Source organism: Phyllostomus hastatus, unplaced genomic scaffold, assembly GCF_019186645.2.
Source record: "Phyllostomus hastatus isolate PE091 unplaced genomic scaffold, TTU_PhHast_1.1 phas_scaffold_129, whole genome shotgun sequence".
NCBI classification, from domain to species: domain Eukaryota; kingdom Metazoa; phylum Chordata; class Mammalia; order Chiroptera; family Phyllostomidae; genus Phyllostomus; species Phyllostomus hastatus.
In genome coordinates, this window is record NW_025334009.1 from 4,493,672 (window position 1) to 4,515,314 (window position 21,643).

At 67.4% G+C, this 21,643-nt stretch overlaps 1 protein-coding gene across 1 annotated transcript in view; it reads right to left on the minus strand.

The window, feature by feature from the left end:
* Positions 1-634: 634 nt before the first annotated feature.
* The window catches only part of BSN (bassoon presynaptic cytomatrix protein), a 76,602-nt gene continuing 55,593 nt past the window's right edge, over positions 635-21,643 (minus strand). Inside the window, exons 4-12 of the mRNA XM_045856863.1 lie at positions 20,771-21,217; positions 13,706-20,380; positions 9,508-11,587; positions 8,393-9,225; positions 8,160-8,259; positions 7,528-7,659; positions 7,254-7,311; positions 6,787-6,876; positions 635-4,887 (exon numbers count right to left, since the gene is read on the minus strand). Coding sequence (XP_045712819.1) covers positions 7,271-7,311; positions 7,528-7,659; positions 8,160-8,259; positions 8,393-9,225; positions 9,508-11,587; positions 13,706-20,380; positions 20,771-21,217 — 10,308 coding nt within the window. The 3' untranslated portion in view covers positions 635-4,887; positions 6,787-6,876; positions 7,254-7,270. The remainder of the gene's footprint in view (positions 4,888-6,786; positions 6,877-7,253; positions 7,312-7,527; positions 7,660-8,159; positions 8,260-8,392; positions 9,226-9,507; positions 11,588-13,705; positions 20,381-20,770; positions 21,218-21,643) is intronic.

Here is a 21,643-nt window from a genome sequence, read left to right on the forward strand (position 1 = left end):
TCAACCATATCGGACTAGCTAAGTACAAACAGCCCTCACCTTGTGAGTACCCAGCGCGTGCAAGATGTGAAGGCTAGACTGGAGCAGGAAGAGTGGCCCGTACATTGGATCTGGGGGGGAAGGTTGGAAACTGGGATGTTCACCTCAGTGTTGCTTGTAATAGGGAAGCTAGGGACGCGGCACCTGCCCTTCAGGGCACATGCAGGGGTCCAGCTGTAACCCCCTGGTGTGGCTCTCTGGGGGCTGGACATTGGAGGATGGCCACCTGCGTGCCCGGGGTAAACGTAGAAATAAATGGGCAGTGCTGCACCTTCTAACTTCTGTTTAAAGTGAAAAAAAAAAAAAAGATACACACAAGCAGGAGTGACATGCATCCAGATACTAACTCTGGGGGGAAGGCCAGAGGCAAGGCTGACCTCCTTTTTGTTTATTAGTGTCTTAAAAATTATCTAGCAAACTCTGGGTTACTTTATTTTTTTAAAAGTTATTTATTTAGTTTTAGAGAGAGGGGAAGGGAAGGAGAGAGGGAGAGAAACATCATTGTGTAAGAGATACATTGATCAGTTGCCTCTCCCGCCCCCAACTGGGGACCCGCCCACAACCCAGGCATGCGCCCTGATTTCTCAGGCTGGCACTCAATTCACTGAGCCACAACAGTCAGGGCACAGCTCTGCGTTACTTTAGAAAGGAGGTTATCCCATCCTTCCTGGGAGGTCTAAGTTCTGGCAGCCCCTGAGTTTAGGGGTTGGATTCAACAGAGCAGGGCAGACAGGTGTAGGGCTTGTTGGCAGCACCAGGGGGCAGCACCTGCACGCCTGTTTCCCGGAACCAGGCACCAGAACGCTGTACAGCCAGATTGACCCTCCCAGGCCGAGGAGGCACCAGCCCTCAAAAGTCTGGGCAGTGACCTAACGCTCCCTCCAAGGCCAAGCTCAGGACCTTTCCTGGGGCCCCTCTGCGGGGGCCCACTGACTTTGGACAGCTCGGTGTGGCCAGGGTCCTGCGTTGCTGGCATGCCCGCAGCTCTGCCTTTTCTCTCTTTTCCCTTGCACTGTCAGCAGACTGCACTATCACAAGTTCGGGGCCTTGTCCCTCTGGCTGAGCCTTCCCATTTCAGAAACCACCCCAGAGACAGTCTGTAGATCGTTTATATCAAGTCCTTTTATTCTGGTACCACAGAATTACCTTGTCACAACACAGGGGGAGGGACACCGAAGTACCACGAGTTCTCACGGGGCACAGGAGGACGGCACGTGTTTCACAAGGTCAGGTGGAGGACTCGGGTCATTGCACTTACAACTGTAAACTTGTTTGTTTGACTTTGTACAGCACTCTTCCCCCCCTCAAAGAAAGAAGGGGAGAAGGAAAGAAAGGGGGCGGGAAGGAGGGAGGGAGGAGGAAGCGAAAACGAGACGTGGAAGCCAGCAGAGGAGAGGCGCCGGGCGGCCCCCTCCAGGGCACCGCCCCCGGAGAGGGGAGCTGATTCAATCCCAGAGGCCGGAGGAGGCGGACACGCACACAGACCCACTCACGCACTGGTTCACATGCACACGCACAATATGTCACGACTTCCATGGCTCTCCAGGGCCATGGCCGCAGGGCTGCAGGTACCCAGGGAGACAGAGGTGACATCTCTGAGGAGTTTCAGTTGATCAGGCCTGTCACTCTGACCCTGTCGGAGTCCACGATGACAAGTATTTACAAAATGGGGCGGGGGGAGCAGGGCACAAGGGCAGGCAGGGGCCCACAGGCCGGGACCGCGGTGCCCTGGCAGAGGGCCTGCCCGGCAGACTCCCCGCAGGCCCCCGAAGACAGGCCACAGTTGCCGTCACTGCTGCCTCGGCATGGGCCCCAAGGCCACACTCCTCCCGAGGACTAAGCAGATGGCGGGGGCGGGGTGGTGTCGCTGAAGTGAGTGTGCTGGGCAGAGAGGCGATGCCCTTGCTCACGACACGGGGTGGGGGGCAGGTAAGGGAAAGGCCTGGCCTGCGTCCCAGAGACCCCTCGCCTACTGGAGACGCACCCGATGCTCCTGTTGCCCGTGGCAACGAATGCTGGTCCCTGAGCCTCTGGCCGCAGTGCCCCCGAGTCACAGCTGCACCCACACGAGGGCCAGGGCTCCCTCGGCCCAGAGGCCTGCACCAACCACCCTCACAAGGAGCGTCGGGTTCAGATGTATCCTTTGGGTATGCTGGGAGGTGGGGAGTGATGCACGTCAGGAATTTCAAACCCACAGGGACGTTTGCTGAGAAGTGAGTATTTTAGAGCCTGGGGCTGGGGCTGATGGACGCTGGCCTGCGGTCGCCTCCATGTCTTCCTCACTCTGCGTCCCACACCCTGGCTTCCAGTGGGAAGGATCACTGCCTCGGGCGCCCACACATCCAGCCGCCAGACGCCTCCCCACGCAGACCTGGCCCTGGGTGGTCAGGGGCGGTGGATGGCGGCCTGCCTCCGCCCTTGCTCAGATAGCCCAACACAGGTTGACAGCTTCCTGCCTCACCCAAAGCTGCCTGCAGTGTGCGAGGGCCCCTCTCTGAAGGGCTGTGTAGACCTTAAAGGGAAGTCAGGCCCCTGAGAAATGCAAACCAGAGCACTGTGGAGGAGGGCGGGGCCTTGGGCCAGGCGGGATGGGGGTGGGCAGGGAGTTCCGACCCCGGGACGGAGGTGGAGGGAGCCGCAACAGGGCTTTCTCTAAGCTCGCCTCTGGGAAGCCTCCCGAGAAATTCCGCTCGAAGCCACTGCCTATGTGAACGCCCGTTCTGGTCCAAGATGACACCTTAGCCGTCCTCACCACAAGGGCCCGATGTCCAGTTCTTCCCGAGCACGCTTGGGCCCCTGGAGCCCTCTCTCAGCTCGCTCACTTTTGAGCCTCCCAGCCGCAGAGCAGGGGCATGGGGCGCGGTCGGGAGCTGTGGGCCCCGGGGCACAGCACGGCCCTGCCTGGGGCCGGTCTGTCCACGGATGAGGCCCAGCTCTGCCCCCGAGCCATGTGCCGCTGCTTTGGGACAGCCAGGCGCCTCTGGCCCGAGGCTGGGGTCAGAGGGGCGTGATTTACAGATGAAAACCCTCAGAACGGCCCAGCAAACCCGAACATTCACACACACATCCTGCGCAGGCCTCACCAGCACGTCCACCCCAGAGACCCCGTGTCCCCTGCCACCTTGGTCAGAGAAGCCTGCAGGGCGCGCGGGGCCTCGCACTGCCCCCCGCAGCCCGGCATGCTTCGGCGGCAAGCCCGGCAGGTCCTCGCTAGCTCGTGCAGAAGTCAGCTAGAAGCGCTCCTGAAGGAGAGGTTTTGAGGCAAAAAGAACTCCAAGCAAGAGGGTCGAGCATTTAAAACGATGAAGTCGTGCAAAGAGGCTGCGAGCCGTGCATGCTCCACTGCGGGACAGGCGGCGACTCGCCCAGCGTCGGCGAGCCCTGCCACAGGTCGAACATGCCACAGACTGAGAGTTCACACACACGGTGGGGGCGGGGCGGGGGCAGGGGCGGGGGGGTTGATATGAGCGTATATCTATCCAGTTTCTCGATTGCATGTCTGCAATGAACGCCTTATACATAACATGGAATTTATTAAATATTAACAGTTGTCTTTGAGGGTTTATATTTCATTGCATAGAACGTTAGAGATGAGACTTGTGGCTGTGCCCAAGGTCAAAGGAAGTCCCCAGGGGGAGGGCCTCGGGGAGGAGCGCCACCCGGTCCAGCAGGTGGAGGGGTGGCGCCACACTCCCCAGCACGGGGCTCTGGGTGCCCCCTCGGCTGGCAGAAGCCCCGGCCCCTCTGCTCTGAGCGTTCCCACTGCTGATGGCTTAAGAAGGACTGGAGTTGCACAGTAAACAGAGGCGGGCCGAGGGGCCGCCCGAGACCTCGCCGCCCTGGGGTTGTGCTCTTGGTGGCCTGCTGCCCGCTGTTGCTTCTAGGTCAACATTCATCCTGTTCTGAGCAGGGGCAGAGCAGAGGGGAGACCAAACCATCAGTCACAAGGAGGGTGGGGTGGGGAGGGGAGTCAAGGAGGTGAGCAAAGAGGAGAGACGGAGGGGAGAAGGAGAAACGAAAGAAGAATGTTCATGAGGTATACACGTAAATCAAACTGAAATGATTAAGGCTGTTCCTGAAATCAAAAGAAACCCCCAGGTGTAGGAAGGAGGAGCCGGCCGGTCGAGGCGATGGCGGTGCCGCTGGGACGCTCAGGGTGGCTCGGGGGATGGCTTTGAGAGGGTGGCCAGCGTGCTGGCATGCGCCACCCGTGGGCTGGGAGGAGCCTCCGCCGGGGCCCACGCTGCTTTTCGGTGCTATGGCCTCTTATTTGAGCAATGAGACAGTGTTAGGTCCTAATGTTTGTAAAGTACTCCCAACCCCGCGCTAGCCGCACGCAAGTCTGGCCCCGTGTCACCCAGAGGACAGGGTGAGGGCGCAGACCCCTGTGGCCACAGAGGGAGCCGGGCCAGCTGGAATGTGAAGAAAACGGAGCCCGGGGCCCCCAGCCCTCAGTCAGAGCCCGTCTCCAAGGCTGTGGAAAAACTTCTGGCATTGTGCAGGGAGGGCGGCGTCCGTCAGGAACAGGAGCGGGTGCCCGAACTCTGTGTATAACGCACCGCAGGCCTGGCCGGCCAGGCCGTGGGAAGAGCAGCGGCTGCGCAGCGGCAGGGGTTTCCAGAGAGAGCTCCTCCCTCCTGGCCACAGCCCGCCCCGACGGCGGCACCCTGAGGAGAGCAGGGTCTCCAGAAAGACAATCAGAGTTCCCCGGGCCAGCGGTCCCACTTGTCCACCAGCAGGCGCGTCCCCCAGGCAGCTGCTGCTAGAAAATGTCCTGCCTCCGCGGAGGCTGCCTGCCACGTCCCACCTGGTGAGTCTGTGGGCCAAGGGTCCGCCAGGTTGCAGGTGCTTGGAGGAGAGAAGTGGGGAGGCGGGGAGGAAGGAAGGGAGAGAGGGAGGGAAGAAGAAGGATTTTGTCAGGAGCCGTGGACAGCTGGCTCCCACCCCGCACCACTGCATGGGCTCGGCTGCCTGCCCCACCCCCCAGAGGGGGGCGGACTCTCCCCCTCCCCCTCAGGACCCCACCCACTGAGGCTTGGAGAGACGCGTGCTGGGCAGCTTTGAGGCCACACAGAGGAGGACGGGAAGAAAAGAAGGATGGGGTGGGCCAGGAGGGGACATCTCTCTAACACAACACGGACTGATTTCTGCCCCGCCTGAGTGAGGGACGTGGGATTGGGCTTCCGACGGCAAGCCTCTCCCAACCACTCGGGAAGCTGCCGCGGGAGACACCAGGACACGGACGCTCACGGAAGAGCTGCGCGCTCGGCCTGGCGGTGAGCCCGACGCCAGGCCTCAGGGGAGACCCCTCGAGCTACCAAGGGAGCGGTCCCGGCACCACCCCCACAGCACGTCCCAGACCCGGGACACAGCCGTGCCCGTGGTTCCTCCCCCTTCCCAGTGACGGAGCCCTGGCCCGGAACCCGGGTGGACACTGCCGTGAACCTGGCCACGGGCCGCCCCTCCCCCCAGCACAATGTCTGGTTTCCCATCTGTTCCAGGGCACCCCGGGGGGGACCTCCGGCGGAGCAGGAGAGCGGTGGGCGTGAAGGCAGGAGGAGCACCCCGCTGCAGTCAGGGTCGGTGCCGGGCTCTTGACTCGGGCTCCAGAGCCCCCCCAGCTGGCTCCCGCCCCCCAGACCTCACCCCTGACCACCTCCCCCTCCGCCGGGCTCTGGTGGGGCTGGCTATTTGTCTGCCCCGAAGCCCACCTGCAACACTGGCCAGCAGGGCCCCGTGGGCGCTGCCCCCTCGCCGGCACCCCTGCTGCAGCCCCTCCCCTGGAGCCTCACTCTCCCCGCAGCAGACCCCTCTGTCCCAGGACCCTCCTTCAAGGTTTCAAAGCACTGATCGCCTTCGGAAATTACCTTTTTGATCTGATTTTTATTTGTTTAACTTATTTAGTCTCTGTCCCACTCAATGTACTTACTGTCAGCTTCGGGGGGCAGGGACTTGGCTTTGTTCCCTGCCGTGTCCCCGGCGCTGGCGCGGGGCTCAGACCCTCCCCGGGGTCTGACAAACTGTCCGTGGGACACACGGGTAAGCGGGTGGGAAACGGGACCCGTGCAGTCCCCACACTGTCCCCACACTGTCCCTCTGGAGACAGTCAGCCCCTCCGACACCACCCCCAGCTCTGTCCCCCGAGCAGGCCCGGCCGCAGGGCTGCCCTCGGACTTGCTTGCTGGCCCCCTGGCCCTGACACATGCCCCTGCCCACCACGAGAAGCCCCCAAACCTCCGTCCTCTGAACCCGAGAGGCGGTGGCGGACAGAGGGGGAGGCCGCAGGGGCCCCGGCTGTGCACAGAGCAGCACTGACAGCCGGCCGCCCTCCCTGACATGCTGACGGCACGCCTCCCCCGGCCCCACAGAGGCCGGGCCGAGGCCAGGGAAGGCTCCGGGAGGAAGCTGCTCATCCCGCCTCGGCCACTGCCGCCCAGACAGAGCCAGGGCCCCGTCCCGAGGCCCCTCCGCCCTCTCCCTGGCTGACCCGGTCCGGGGCCGGGCCTGTCTGTCCCGGTGACCCTCCTCTCCTCTCTGTCCTTTCCCTGCCCACCCCTCTGCTCGCTCCGTTCTTCCTTCTCGTGGGCCACGAGCTCGGCCTGGGACACCAACAGTGTCTCGATCTCATGCCCGGAGGTCTCGGTCACAGCCGAAGGAGGTCGAACGGGCCCCTCCCAGCCCACACTTGCAGGGACAGGCGGCCCTTCGCCTTTCCTCTGTGCCCCCCACCCCGGCCCTGACACTCACTGTTATACGCAGAGTCCAGAGCTGCGCCCAGGCCTCTGACTCCAGAGATTTTTCCACAGCAATATCATCTCCCTTCATCTCTTCAAGAGCCTGCGGAACACGCACGCAGGAGGGTTGGGGGGAGCTGCGTCCCCGGCCCCCACCCTCGTGCCCCGTGCGGGACTGGTGGGGGGGACGGGGGGATGGGGGCTGCTGGAGGAGGACCAGGGGGTGGGAACCCTGGCTCCCCTTCGCTGGGAGCCTCGCCTGGGTGGCCCCGCGGTGAAGCCTCCGTGCATGGGGCCCTGCGTCTCCACCCGCACCCACCACACGTGCAGGAGAGGGCACGGTGGCTCCAGCTGCATCGTCACCTGCGGCTGGAGCCCGGACTCCCCCTGGAGGACCCCTCAGGACTGGGAGCACCCAAGAGAGCCCCTTAGGCCTTTCCTGGTGGCCGGGGGGCTGGGGACAGGCAGCTTCGTACTCACCCTTCAAGGAGGCGCGGTCACCAGAAGGAGGAGAATTTTTTGCCGAAAGCAGACACGGCTACGGCACGGAAAAAGGAGAGCGGCGTCAGGACGCTGGCTCCGACGCCCTCCTCACCGGGGCCCCGCGGCCCGGGGAGGCCGTCTCCAGGCCCAGAACCGCGGGGCTGGCCCGGCCTGAGTGACTGAGCCTGGAGTCGCCCCCCAGACCCACAGCGGGGCCCAGGGCGGCCACCCCCAACCCCCGGGGACCCGGCAGTACGTGGGCAGGGCTCACCTTCTGTCAGTTTGCCGGCCTGTTCTGCCGCCCCGCCGGGGAGGATCTTGGAGAACACACTCTCCCCTTCAGCCCCCGGCTGGCCGGCAGGGGCCCCTGGGGCACCCCCGGGCCTGGCTCCGGCCTTCGCGCCTGCGGGGAGAGAGACCACCCTCAGGAGCCAAGCGGGACCTGGCGTCCCAGGCTCTGAGCGGGAGCGCAGCCGTGAGGGTGTCCGGTGAGGGGGCAGGGTGAGGAGGAGAGCAGAGGAATGAGGGAGGAAGAACAGGAAGAAAAGGAGTGGGAAGAAGCAGAAAAAAAGCAAGTCGGAAGAGGTTAAAAGGAGGAAGGGAGAGGACGGGAGAGGGGAAGGAAGGAAGGAAGGAGGGAGCTCGAAGTCCCAGTCCTGGCCCTGCTCACCAGTCCCTTCCGGCGGCCCCCGCCGAGAGCTGCCTGGGCCCTGAGGCCCCAGCGCTGCTGACCCCACTGCGCACTCTAGCGCCGGTCATTCTGCCGGGAGGCCTGCGGCCCCCCGGGGTACCTTCCTGGGGGCAGCGAGGGCGTGCAGGGCGGGGGAGCTCGGGCACCTGAGTGGGGAGAGGGCAGCCTGGGTTGTCTGGGCCACAGCTGAGGACATCAAAGGGGAGGCTCACCTGTAGGTCCAGGTCCCGGTGGCGGCTGAGCCTGAGGAGGCCTCCCCTGCTGGGGCCCTTTGGCTGCCCCTTTAGAGCCATTCGTCTGCTCTGCCCGTGGCTGCAACACAGAACCCCTGGTTGAGATGCAGCCCGTCAACTCTGCCCGTGCCCAGCCAGGAACCAAGGGGACATCCAAGCTGCGGCCGAAGCGACCTCCCTGTGTAGGATCCGTGCCCCGGAACCCCACTTACCGGTCCTGCTGGCTGGGGGCCTGTGGCTGTCGTGGGGCCCGGCTGAGGCTTCCCTGCTGGCTGGCTGGCAGCGGGGGCCGGGCCCCGGGCAGTTGGCTGGCCCTGCTGCTGCAGCCGAGCCTGTGACGGCGTCTGCTGGGGAGCCTGTAGCCCGTGACCTTGCTGTTGCTGCTGCTGCTGCTGCTGCTGCTGCTGCGGCGGCGGCGGCTGCATCTGTGGCTGGCGTGACGCCGTTGCCGAGGGCGTCTGCCTGGATGGTGGTGGCTGTGGCTGCTGTGGCCCTGGAGGTGCCTGCCGACCCTGCGGCTGCGGCTGCAGCTGGGGTTCTGGCTTTGGCTGCAGTGCGGCGGGCCCCGAGTGGGCCTGCCGGGAGCCCTTCTTGCTGTCAGAGGCATGGTGGTACGCTGATGGAGTGCGGGATGGCTGTGAGTACTCAGCCGGGCTGGGGTACCCAGGCTGGCCCTTCTTCTGCATGGCCGGGGCAGGGCTGGGCTGAGGGTGAGGCCGGGCCTCGTGGCGACCCAGGTCCCGAGCATGTGGTTTGGCAGCACGCCGGCCCGGCTCCTCGCCAGCGTGGCGGCCCGAGTGTCGCCCGTGGTCGCCGTGGTGTCGGTGTTCCTTGGCTGAGGCATGGCGGCCCGGGCCACCTTCCTCGTGTGGCCACAGGCCCTCCTCGGGGGGCTCGTCGTAGTCGTGGTAGCTGTGCCGCGCGGGGCCTCGCTTCTGGGAGGAGGAGGAGGAGGCCGCGTGGCCCCCGTGGTGCCTGAACCGGTCGGAGCGGGCATCCCGGGGCTTGTCGAACCAGTCTGTCTCCTCCTGGCCCAGGTGGTAGGCTTCAGAGACCAAAAACAGAGCACCGTCAACCCCCGGGTCGGCTGCGGGGGGCGGCCCAGCGGAAGCCATGCAAGGAAACCACGGGGGCACCACCGCCACAGCAAAACCCCAGGCCCCGCCCACCCTCCCGTGGCCTGGCCAGGGTGCGGGTGGAGAAGGCAGAGCCCTCGGCATGCAGCACCGGGCCAGGACGCGCTGGGACATCCGGGGCCCGGGGCCCCATGGGCAGGACGGCCCCCAGGCGCTGAGCATCTGCGGAAGTCACCCCCAGCCGCCATTACCTTCACTGTCAGAAACTACGCAGTGGGAATCATCCAGGATGTAGCCCTCCTCTCGCTTATAGGCATGGGCCCGCGGGCCGTCCTTGACATGTTCCTGGACGTCAGGCATGGAGTGGCTGGAGCAGAACTGCGGGCAGGTGTCTCCAGGGGGGAGGGCGCCCCCAGGTGGGCGGGGCCGCCCCAAGGGGCTGACGGGGCTCTCCTCTTCGGAGGCCTGGCTTCGCATGGGGGGCCGGGCCCGGCCGTGGGCCATGCTCAGGGACGAGGGCTTGGGGCCCGATTTCTGGAGCCGCTCCACAGCCTCCCGTTCCCGCTCGTACCCCTTGCCCCGGCCGCCAAAGTCGTGGCTGGACAGCTTCTCCCCGCTGTACGCAGTGGCCGCCCGGGACCGGCTGCTCCCACTGTACATGCGGTCCTCCTCCTCCGCTGGGTCCCGGCCGGACCCCCCGTAGTACCTCTGCTGCTCATACACGTTCTTCTTGAGCCCGTAGGTGATTTCCTCCTGGAACTTCCTGCCGCGGGAGGCCAGGCCGCTGCCGACTGCAGGGGAGGGGTAGGCGGCCAGGTCCGACTCCACGTCCTTGGCTTCTTCGATGGGCGAGAACTTGGAGATCTTCTGCTCCATGCCCTGCTTCCGGTGCTTGCTGCGCTTTGCGGAGACGGCAGCCGGGGCCAGGCTCTTGGAGGGATGCTTGGGCCCCACGGGGCCCGGACCGTACTTCTCTGCTCGAGCACCGTGGCGGTAGTCACCGTCACCGTAGTAGTGGGTGCCGGCCGGCCGGCCGTCGCCCTCCATGCTCCGGTGGTGGCCGCTCTTCCCACGGGGGTCGTAGGAGTCTTCCTCGGACTCCTCCTCCCCTCGGCCGTAGCAGCAGGGCAGCGTGGGCCCCTCGAGGACGCCCGGCTCCCCTGCTTCTTTCCCTGGACGCCCGCCGCCGCTCGGCCCCAGGGGCTCCAGGCGCTGGCTGTCGGGGACAGTGGCGGCGCTGTCCTTGGTCAGCTCGCTGATGTCGTCGATCATCACGTAGTTCCGAGGCACGTTCTGCTCCAGGCTGGTGTAGTGGGAGTCGGAGGGGTAGGCGGGGGCTGGGCTCATGCTCACACTGCTCCGGTCAGCAGCCCGAGGCAACTCGGGGGCCTTGCTTTGCTCGTAGCTGCTGCTAACCATTGGGCTGCTGTAGCTGGTTTCCGACGGGGCCGAAGACATGGCCACGGCAGGGCTGGCGATCACCTCGTAGTTGGTGGGCACCTTGTGCTCCAAGTCGGCTAGTGATGTCTGGCGTGGCTTCTGGTTGGGGCCACGGCCGTCAGCCGGTGCCGGGAAGAGGGCGCTCTGTGCGGCTGGCATGGGCGTCTGGGCTGCGTAATGGCCCAAGGGACGGAAAGCCTGCTGGGTTGGCAAGCCAGGCTCAGCAGGGTAACTGGTGCCAGGAGGGAAGGCAGGTGCAGGGTACGTGCTGGGGCCGGGGTATGTGGGTGCTTGGTGGGCTGGGAATCCATTGGGACCCGGCCCGCCGCTGCCCGCAGTGTACTGTGGGGCCGGAGATGGGAACCGGGGCTGCTGGAAGGCAGCGGGGCCGGAGGGTGTGGCGGCGGGAACGGCAGCCGTGGCGGGGAAGTCTGCATACTGGCCAGCGGGAGCGGCACAGCCCTGCAGCCGCAGCTGGTTGAGCTCGCTGTCTGACAGGTAGTCACGATGCTCCCCGAGGCCACGCAAGGGCGGGTAGTCACGGCCACCGCGGTCCTTGGCCAAAGACTCTTTGCGCTGGGTGATACCCAGCTCCAGGTACTTGAGCTTGGCGTCGATCTCCTTCTCCTCCTCATCCAGCTCTGCCTGCTTCTTGCGCAGCTTGGTGGACTCGTGCTCCACCAGCCGCAGGTCCCGGTCCAGCTCCCGGAGCAGACTCGCCTTGGTGGCGGGGACAGCGGTGGGCCCCGCCAGCCCACGCTGCAGGAGGCTGGCCGCATACAGCTGTGGGGGGGCCTGGCTAGCCAGGGGCAGATGAGCCTCCTCTGGAGGAGGGCTGGGCAGTGTCCGCTTCACCTTGCGGACCAGGCCGTTGGGTGGCAGCGCCGACACCTGAGACAGAGGGAAGGGTGGGCAGCACTGAGACCCAAGGGGCACAGGGTGGAAGAGCCCCGGCTTTGGCTGGGGTGGTGGGGGCTGGGTTCTAGACTGTGGGTGCCCTGACTCCCCAGGCAGCCTCCAGGCCTGCCCAGCCCACCCACTGGCCTGTGATCACCGCACAGTCCTCGTCCTCCCGGGTGCTCTGAGCCGCAGGAAGGCAGGGAAGAAGCAGACGCCCGTCTGTGCTGGTGTCTCTCACACTGGCCTGGCTCCGAGGACCCCTGCCTGCGCCCCACGGGCTTGCCCCCCACCTCTCAGTGATCGCAGAGGCGAGGGCACAGGTCTGGCTCTGGGTGTGGGTCCTGGCAGCTGGTGGGGACCACAGGCAGTGGAGGGACACGGACAGGAGTGGAATGGGTGCTGGGCCCACCAGGCTTCCCAGAGGATCACGGGAAGGGGCACACGCTGACAGTCAGTTGCCGCAGGCTCCGCGTCCTTTTCCGCCCCCCGCCCTACTCCCCTCTACAGGGACCTGCAGCACAGTCACCCGCCCCCCTCCTCGTCCTCCACTGCCCTGCAGCGCCCTCTGCCAGACTCTCCCGCCTGTGCTCCCTCCTCGGCCCTGCCAGCCCGCTGCTGCTCTCTGGGGCTGCTGGCACCCCTCCAGGTCCTCTCCAGCCCCATCTCCTGCCGCATGGCTCCCTGGTCGAGGCTCCATAACGCTGCCCTTCCGGGGGGCCCCGCCCTGGCCCCGAAGTTCCACACGGCCTGGGAGTGCGCACCGCGGGCAGGTTTGTCCCGGGTGCTCCCTCCGCCTCTGGCTCAGCCCTTCCAGGAAGCCCCAGCTGCTGGACTTGCGCGGAACGCCCAAACACCCAGAGTTCACTGGGGCCTGGCCGCCGGCTTCGCACGCTGGGGCCTGCCAAGACACTACACGAGCCCCTCCCACCCACCGTCACCGCAGGCCGCGCATTAGTGCGCCCCCACGCGTGCCCTCGGAACACAGGGGGGGCCTCTAACGGGACACGGCTCACTCTCAGAACTCCGCACTCAGCTGTCTGTGTGGTTGTTTTGGCCGCTACTGTGAGGACCCCACGGGGCCCGCCCACAGGACCTCTGTCCACTCCAGCCTGGAGCCTGACCACCTGCTTCTCTGACCGGCCCTCCCTGCCAGCCCGGATTCCGGACCCCACCCCCTCCGGCCTGCACCTCCCCCCCCCCCGCCCCAGGTGTGCGCTCTCCACTGCCTGAGCCCTTCCCCTGCACAGCCCCACCGCAGGGCCCACCACCGCTCCCCTCGGCAGCACGCCCAGGAAACGGCATGCAGGCCTCACGATGCCCTGGGCCCCTCCCCCTCCCTGGGGTCACTCCCTTCAGCCCATCTGCCCACACTCTGCCCAGGAAGCTTGCTAACACACCCATCTTGTCCCATTTCGCCTGCCTACAACCTCCAAGGGCTCCAAGGGCCTTCAAAACAAAACCCACCCTCCTCAGCCTGGCACTCGAAGTCCGTGGGGGTGAGACCCTCACCACCCCCGTGTCCCCTCCAAGGTCCCAGGAGCCACTGGCACCTGGAGCCACAGATGAGGAGAAGTGCATGCTCCAGGGGCGGCGGGGGGCACGCTGCGGCCCATCAGAGGGCCCCCCAGTGCTAGGCCGATGCACTCGGGCTGCAGGTGGGGCAGCGGAAGCCAGGCCAGGGCTAGGACGTGGGGGTGCTCACGGGTCTGTGAGACTGGTTTTCTCGGGAAACGTCCACGGCAGAGGGTTGGAGGGGGAAGGGCTCAGACCGGAGGGCTACGGGGGCCTGAAAGTGGGGGCGGCAGGGGCTGGACTAGATATGAGCCTTGCGGAGGCAGCAGTGAGGGGAGGTGGACGTTTCTGGTGGCGTCTGGGTGGGTGCCTGCGGGGCCCGTGAGTGCGTGTGGGTGCTCGCCTTGGGTGCGCTCGCCAGGCTGCAGACTCCGCCACACGTGCACTGAGGGAGGCTCAGAGCTCCCCAGTGCCTCCTCTGGGCCTCGGGAGCGGGCGGCAACTCCACCCCCACCCCGGGAGAAGCCCTTCCCCGTGGAGCCCCCCAGACTAGACGGAGACCCCTGCCCCGCCCTGGACGAGCCCCTGTGCCCATACCTGGCTACCCAGTCCCCCCTGGTGCTGGTAGAGGGAGAACCTCTCTTTGGCGGACTCCTCGGCGGTGGGGCTGAGGGGCTTAGGGTCGGACAAGGACCGCTGCAGGGTCTTCATGGGGCGAGGCAGCGTCTGCTGGCGGAGAGCACTGTCGGCGGCGAAGTGCTTCTGGGGACTCACGTGGGCCTTGTTCAGCCTCTCGCTGGAAGCAAAGGAGGCGTCCAGGAGCCGGTGTGGGGACAGGGGTGAGACTGGCGAGTAGAGGACCTGGGGGGACTTGGGAGGCTGGCGGCTCACCAGCTGCGAAAGGGACTCCGGGGGCAGGTGGGCCTGGTATCCGATCTCCAGGGGATCCGGCTTCTTTTTCTCGAACCTCCCCAGGGGCCCTGGGGTGACGATCTGGATGCCGGGCAGGTAGGGGCTGATGGCGGCTGGCCCCACAAGCGGCGGCCCGGCTCCTCCCGGGGCCTGCCCCTCCGGCTCCGTCTGGCAGGCCAGGCTCTCCCCGCGCCCGGTCTTCTCCGGCGCCGAGATGTACCTGACGATCTCCACCTTGGGGTCCGTGGCGGCTGTGATGTGGATGGCTGGGGAGACCCTGGGCAGCTGGTCCGGCTCCGTCTGCACGGAGCAGTCGCTGATGGTCTGGATACCCACGCTGCTGGTGGCCCTCGCGGCGGCGGCAGCGGTGGCGGCAGTGGAGGATGAGGCCGCGGCCTCGTGCTTGCTGTCCGAGCCGGAGTCTGAGTGGCGGGAGAGACGGGACCGGCGGCGGCGCACCGGCTGCTCCCACTCGGCGCTGTCCTCGTCATCGGTCTGCACGCTGCAGTCGGCACTGCGCCGGGTGCGGCGCCGCCGGGTCAGGAGGTAGCGGCCCTCCCCGTCCTCGTCGTCCGTCTGCACGCTGCTGTCCGCGATCCTCCTGACCGCGCAGGGCTCGGGCGCCGGCTCGGGCTCACAGGCGTCCCGCAGGCGCGGCATCGAGTGCCGCTTTTTGAGGGCGCTGCGGCCTGCCTCCCAGTGCTCCTCCGTCTGCAGCGACATGTCCGAGGCGGAGTTGGGGAGGCCGCGGTGCAGCGCGGGCTCCCGAGGCTGCCCTGGCCCCTCAGGCCCTGCCACGGCGATGAAGGCTGCGTGGGTCAGGGGTGGCCAGTACTGGCCGTTCTGAGCCAGCTCAGGGGCCGCTGGGGGAGGCCCTCGGCCGGGCGCCTCACAGGCCACAGGGAAGGGAGCCTTCTGCCTCTGCTTTTGTTCCTCCAGCTGCTGCTGCAGCTGCTGCTGCAGCTGCTGGATCTGCTCCAGCTGCAGGCGCTGCTGCGCCAGCTGCTCCCGCTGCAGGGCGAACTGGGCTTGCCGCTCCTCTTGCTGCTGCTGCAGCACGTGGTGCTTGATGGTCTGCAGCTCCTGCAGCTCCCGCTGCACCAGCAGCTGCTCCTCCTCCCGGTGCCGCTGCAGCTCCACACGCTCCCGCTCCAGCTCCTCCTGCAGCCGCAGCTGCCGCAGCTTCTCCAACTCCACCCGCTCCCGCTCCAGCTGCAGCAGCTGCTCCTGCTGCTTCCGCTGCCTCTCCTCCTGGGATGCCTCCTCCTTCTCGAGCCCTGGCCGGCCGGGGGCCCCACTGCCGCCCCCTGGAGCAGCATCTACCGGGGGCTTCTGGCCAGCCAGTGGGGCCGGGGCTAGGGCTGCTGCAGCCTCCTTAGCAGCAGCAGCAGGGGTGGCTGTGGGGAGAGGCTCTTCCCGAGCAGCCCCTGCCGGCAGCTCCGGCCTCAGTGGGCCCCCAGCCCCTGGCGCCTTGGCAGCGGCAGGTTTCCCCAGGTAGACGGGGCCCTCGGCCGGTGGCACGCCGGGAGCGGTGGGGAATCTACTCGGTACAGGGTACCGGTACAGCCCCGGGGGCCCAAGCGGTACCCGCGGGGCGATCATGGGCATGCGTGTCAGGCTGGTGAGCGGCACGGCTGCGACCCCGCCGGACGCATAAGGCCTGTACATGCCGCCACGCACCATGGGCCGCAGTACTGAGCCGGGCTGGGTGGTGATGGGCAGTGTGGCAGCGATTGGGGTGTTGATGGTGGAGTAGATCATGCCGTCGGCCGCGCGCACGGTGGCCGTGGATGGCAGCAGCTGTCGGACCGCTGCTCCCTGGGCTGCCGTGGGCCTGTACTGGGCCAAGGTCCCGGGGTTTGGGTGGCCCTCCGGGAAGGTGGGGTTCCCAAGGAGGCCAGGTCTGAGGGGAGCCAGCCCCTGTGGGGCGCTGAGCCCGGGCCCGGGCTGGGGCTGGTACTGGAGGAGGTCAGGGCCGCCGCCGCCGCCGCCGCCATGCCGCCCTCCGTACTGGTCCATGGAGTTGAGGGCCGCACACATGCGGCTGATCTCGCGTGCCGTGGTGGCACTGTACTGGGCCAGGCTGGCCTCTTGGAAGCCAGCTGCCTCGCCCCGAGGGCCGTACCTGTGGTCCGAGTAGATGTTGGACACCGAGCTGTAGCGCCGCAGGGGCAGGGGCTGAGCCAGGAGGTCTGCGGGGTGACGCAGGTCCGTGAACGAGCCGTACTGTAAGCCCTGCCCAAGGGAGCGCCCGTCCGCAAAGCCCAGGCTGTAGGACTGCTTCAGCGAGCTGAGGTCCACGGCCGCGTCTCGCCCCGGGCCCTGGAAGAGCTGCCCCATCCTGTGGGCGTGGTAGCTGAGGCCCGCCTCGGCCAAATTGGTGTCGGACATGGAGGAATACAGTCTGCCAGGGAGGCCCTGTGGGTAGGGCCTCTGCTCCTCGTGGGGCCCAAGCCCCACTAGCCCCTGTGCCCGGTAGGTGGGGGGCTCGGGGGGCTCCGGCTCCCGGGGACTGTAGAAGGGGCCGCTGCCCTGGCCGTGGGGTGCGACGTCGGCCACGCTCTTCTCGGGCGCGCTGGGGGCAGCGTGGAAGGTGCCGGTGCAGCTGCTGCCGAAGGGGAACCTGTACACCATGTCACAGCACGCCAGCTGGCTCTCGGGCCGCATGCCTGTGAGGTCCAGGGCTCCCGCCGGCTCCTCGGGGAGCAGCGTGGTCACAGCGCCCGCCGCGCCCTCTCCCATCTGCACCAGCACCGTGTGTGGCTTCCGGGCACCCGGCGGGGCATGCGGCCGCGGCTCTGCAGGGGTGGCGCGGTGGGGCTCGGCGGCGGGCTCTGCCATGGGGCCTGCCTTGAGGCCAACGGTCTGCGCGGCGCCCATCTGCGTGATCAAGACGTCCCTTCTGGCCAGAGGCGCCACCTGGTTGGGCAGGTTGTACCTGGCAAACTTGGCCTCCCTCGGTTTCCCCCGGGGCCCGCCTCGGTACGGGGTCGTCTGGACGGCCTGCTCGACCTGCTTGACCTGGGCCAGGCACACGGGGCTACCTGCGCCCTGGCCAAAGTCCAGCCGGCTCTGGAAGGGGTCTCCGTAGACCACAGGCGGCTTCTGCTGCGCCATGAGCACAGAGGCGGCCACGGTGATGCTCACGGTGGTGGCGGTGCTGAGGAAGGCATGGGTCTGCTCCTGGGCGTTGAGGTTGATGACCAAAGGCTGCACGGCGGTGGACTGCCGTCCCGGCACCGGGTCCAGGGCGAGACCATACTTCCGCGCCTCCACGGCGAGGGAGGTCAGGTCCATGCCCTGGTCAGTGAGGATGATGGGCGTGGGCTTGACGGCCGTGCGGAGGTCTACCACGGCGCTGCCGGGGGGCCTGGGGCCTGGCTCGACCCTGGACGTCCCAGGGACGGAGGAGATCCGGCACAGGGAGATGTTCTCGGCGGGGAGGGCGCCCCAGCCGTACAGCGCCAGGGGCCCGTCCGCACCCACGCTGGCCGCCCGCGGGAAGCCGGACGGCCCGGGAGGTTCCGAGGGCAGCTGAGACCCACTCGGGGGTGTCGTCTGGCTGTAGCTGTGGGCGGTGGGCTGGGTGTCAGTGGGGGAGCACGCCGGGGAGGTGGAGGCGCTGGCGTGCACCATCCTGGTCTGGCTGGAGGCGTCCGACGCCAGCGTGATGACCATGAAGGGGGCCTCCTGCGAGGGCTGCTGCCAGACCAGGTGAGGCGTGCTGGGGCGGTGTGGCGTCTGGGTGCCCTGAGCCACCGTGGGGGTCGTGGCGGGGGCGCCGGGGCTCCGTGGCATGTCCGGGGCTGGGGTCGGGCTTGGCGTCTGTGTAGAGAACTCTGCTGTGGCCCTGGGGCCCAGCTTGCCGGGGGAGAATGTGGGACTCTCTGAGGGAGAAGACGGGGAGAGAGGTGGGCTGGAGCCGGCAAAGTAGGGGTACCCCTGGGAGGGGTGGGGAGAGCCGCTCTTGGCCTCCATCGCACGCAGGGGCTTCTCCCTGGCGGCCCGTCCGCTGCTGGCAGGGCCGCCGGGGGCCTGGGGCAGCTCCTCGGTCTGGGACCCGTAGTTCGCGGTGGCCGGGCTCTGCCCGTAGCTGCGGGCCGTGGGGGACGGCGAGGGGCTGCGCTCGGAGCCGGCGGGGGACGTGGGGGCCACATACCCTCGAGGCAAGGCGGGCAGCGCAGGAGCCACGGCCGTGGAGGCTGGGGTCCCAGGGCCCTGGGCGAAGGGTGCGCTGCCCTCCTTGGAGGCAGAGCTGGGGGAGGCGGGAGAGCTGTGCAGCTTGAGGGGGTCCTGAGGCTCCTTGGCAAAATGCTGGGTGACTCGGACATCCGGGATGACGCGGCCCCCGCCGCCGCCGTCGGAGGAGGAGGAAAAGGGCACCGGGGCAGCCAGCTGGGTGGGGCTGGTGCCCGGCGTGAGCGGGCCGCCGTTCTGCTTCATGGGGTCCACGTACGCGCTCTCGGCGTCCAGGAACTGCTTCTCCTTCTTCTTGTCCTCGGCAAAGGCCAGGTCCCGCGAGGAGGCCTGCCGCATGCGGGCGATGCTCTGCGACGTCTGAAGGATCTCCTCGTAGACAGCCGCTCCCAGGCCGGCGGGCGCACCCTCCGGGGCGGGAGGGGCGGCCCGGCCGTACTCGCGGTCTGGAGAGTCCTGGTATTCGAAGGAGCCCTGCGCCCGGGGCCCAAGGGGCTGAGAGGGGCCCCCGTGGGGCGCCCTGCCCCCTGCCCCCTGGCCCTGCTGCCGCTGGAGCAGCTCCGCCTTCCGCATCATCTCCTCGTAGGCCTCCTCGGCGCTCTTGAGGGGCCGGCTGGCGCCGGGCGTGCCGGAGCCGCCCAGGGGCGTCTCGGTGGGCGAGTAGAGGGACATGAATGTGGGCAGGCTGTACTCGCTGCCTGACTTGTAGAGCCGGGGGGCGCCGCCGTCCGGGGCCTCGGCCTCCGAGTCCAGGGAGGGTGAGGGCGAGTACTCAGAGCAGGAGGAGCGGTGCAGCTCCTCCATCTCGGCCGCCTGCCGCAGCTCCTCCGTGGGGGAGGCGTCCTCGATGGGGGACAGGTTGCTCGGGGGCGTCTTGGAGCGCTCGCGCCTCCGCTGGGCCCGCAGCTCCTCCTTGTCCCGCCGGGTCTTGCGCACGGTGCTGCGGATGCGCTGCTGCTCCACCTCCCGCATCTTCTCCTGCTCCCGCAGCAGCTCCTCCTCCTCCCGCAGCTCCTCCTCCTCGGAGGAGTCCTCGATGGTGGGCAGCAGCGGCCCGTGGGAGCGGTGCCGGGCCTTGCGCTGCTGCTTCGCTTCTTCTAGCCTCTGCCGGCGGCTGGGGCTGCTGTCGCTGTCCTCCTCCAGCGAGGACAGGGAGGTGGGAGAGGTGCCCGACGTGTAGCTGGGCGTGGAGGCCGGCAGCGTGGACGAGTGCTCCCCGCGGGAGCGGTCCTCCGGAGAGCCCGTCAGGCTCTCCATCTCCAGCTCGGGCTCCCGGTCCAGGCCGGGGTCGGGGCCTTGGCCCAGGTCCAGCTCGTGGCCATAGCTCCCTGTGCTGTTGAGCTCAATGGTCTTGAAGCGGCGCAGCCCCCCCTGCAGGGCCCCGGTGCCATCGGCGGCCTCCGCTGGGCCCTCCTCGGAGAGCAGCTCCTCGTAGCCCGTGGTGGCATTGTGGGGCAGGCGCCTCTTGGGCGGGGCCCCCGGCTCCTGGCCGGGCTCTGGCCTGGGCCTGGGGCCGCCCTTCTGGGCGCCATGCTTGGCCAGGCCGTGCCTGGGGGTGGCCGCGTCCTCCTCTTCCAGGTTGTCCTCCTCGGCGCTCATCTCCAGTATCTGCCGCCGCATGAACTCCTCGTCCGTCATTCCCGCCGCCCGGGCCGGGGGCTGGGGTGGCAGAGGCGACAGGCCGCCCTCACTGCTATCCTCCACGTAGTCGTGCCTCAGCTGGCTGCTGAAGTCGTCGGAGGATTCGGCCGTGTCCTGCTGCTCCCTCGGGCGCCCCCACTCCAGGGAGTCTTCCTCTTCCTCCAGGATGTCCTCCAGCTCCTCGTCGGAGTCGAAGGCCTCAGGCATGATGGACAAGGAGTGCGGCCGCCGCGTTTGCTCCTCGCCGCCGCCGCTGGGGCCGGGCGGCTTGCTGCGCTCGCCGCTGGGGGCCGAGCCCTGGGCCTGTGGCGAGGGCCGCACGCTGCCCACCTTGCGGAGCTGGGAGGGGCTGGGCGGGCGTGGCCCCGCCACCCCCGCGGTGTCCAGCTGCTCCACCTCCTGCTGCACCACACCTGTGATCTCGCTCTGGGAGCTGGAGACGCCGTCAGAAGAGTAGCCCGTGTCGCTGAGGCTCTGTGGGCTCCGGGACAGGTCCTGAGAGTAAGGCTTGCCCACCAGCTCCTGCGGCAGGTGAGAAGCAGACACTGACACCCGTGGCGGACGGCTGATCGGGGAGCCCGGCCCTCCCTGCCAGTCCCAGGGACCCAGGGAAGGGGCGCTCCACCTCCCGGGCAGTCAGAGCCCACCGCCCTCCCCATGTCTCTTGAATAACTTGCAGGTTCCATGGTAGACCCCAAGCAGCCCCGGGTTCTCAAAGAGAAACCTCACTAGATCTAATGGTAGCAAAACTCAGGACTAGCCTGTGGTTCACAGGCTCCAGACCCGCCAGGGCCTCACCGAGGCACCCCCGCCCTCCTCTGCCCGCCCCAGGGGGCCTGACCCCAGCCTCCAACCCAGCCCCCATCCCTAGACTGTCCCAGCTAGGGTCCCTGCAACACGAACGGGACTGACCTCTGCCTCCCCACCCTTGGGGGCTTCTGGAACAGCCTTGACGACAGGGGTGGTGGGCTCAGTCCTCTGCACCCTGGTCTTTGCTTTAGCAGTCCCGTGGGGCAGGCTGGTCTCCGGAGGCGGTTTCGGCACAGGCTCCGCTTTAGCTGGGGCTGCTGTCTTCTTTTCTAGGGCACTGCTTGGAGTCCTGCTGGGTTCGGCGGCCCGGAGGGGCTTCGCCTGGGGGCTGGCCTTGGTGGGCAGGGGGCTGGCCTTGGCAGGCGGAGGGCCTGATGGCTGGCCCAGCCCCTGCGGCGCTTTCTGCTTGGGAGGGGTTGTCCCGGCTGCACGGGGCGGGGCCCCCGCGGGGAGCTGCTGCGCGGTGGGCAGTGGCAGGGGGGCCGGCTCTCCCAGGCTGCCCTCCAGCAGTCGCTTAGTTTGGCAGTTCAGACAGAGCCACTCGGTTTTCTGTAAGGCAATGGGAGGGGAGGGGAGTTGGAATCACCAAGGCACTGGAGAACTCAAAGAGTATTTCCGTGACTGTTTCTGCAGCCTGAAGGAGGAGAGAGTCTTCCAAAGCACGACACCAAAGGCACGAGGAAAGAAAGACAGACAGATTTGCTGCCCCCGGTGACAGACTTCTCCATTCTTTAAGTGCACACGTACAAAGCTAAAATGATGAGCCCCCAGGAAGGGTCCCTCCCTCACCCCGTCGGGAGCCTTTGCCCCCTGGCCAGACCAGGAAGGCTCTAGGGGAGGGAACCCCACGAGCAGCACGAGGGCCTGGACGAGACAGGGAGCTAGGGACTGGCGGGAGCCCAGAGTGGGCAGTGGCACCCAGGGAATGAGCTCCTGGATGTGTGGCCCCTCCCGCCCCCTAGCTCTCCAGCCTCA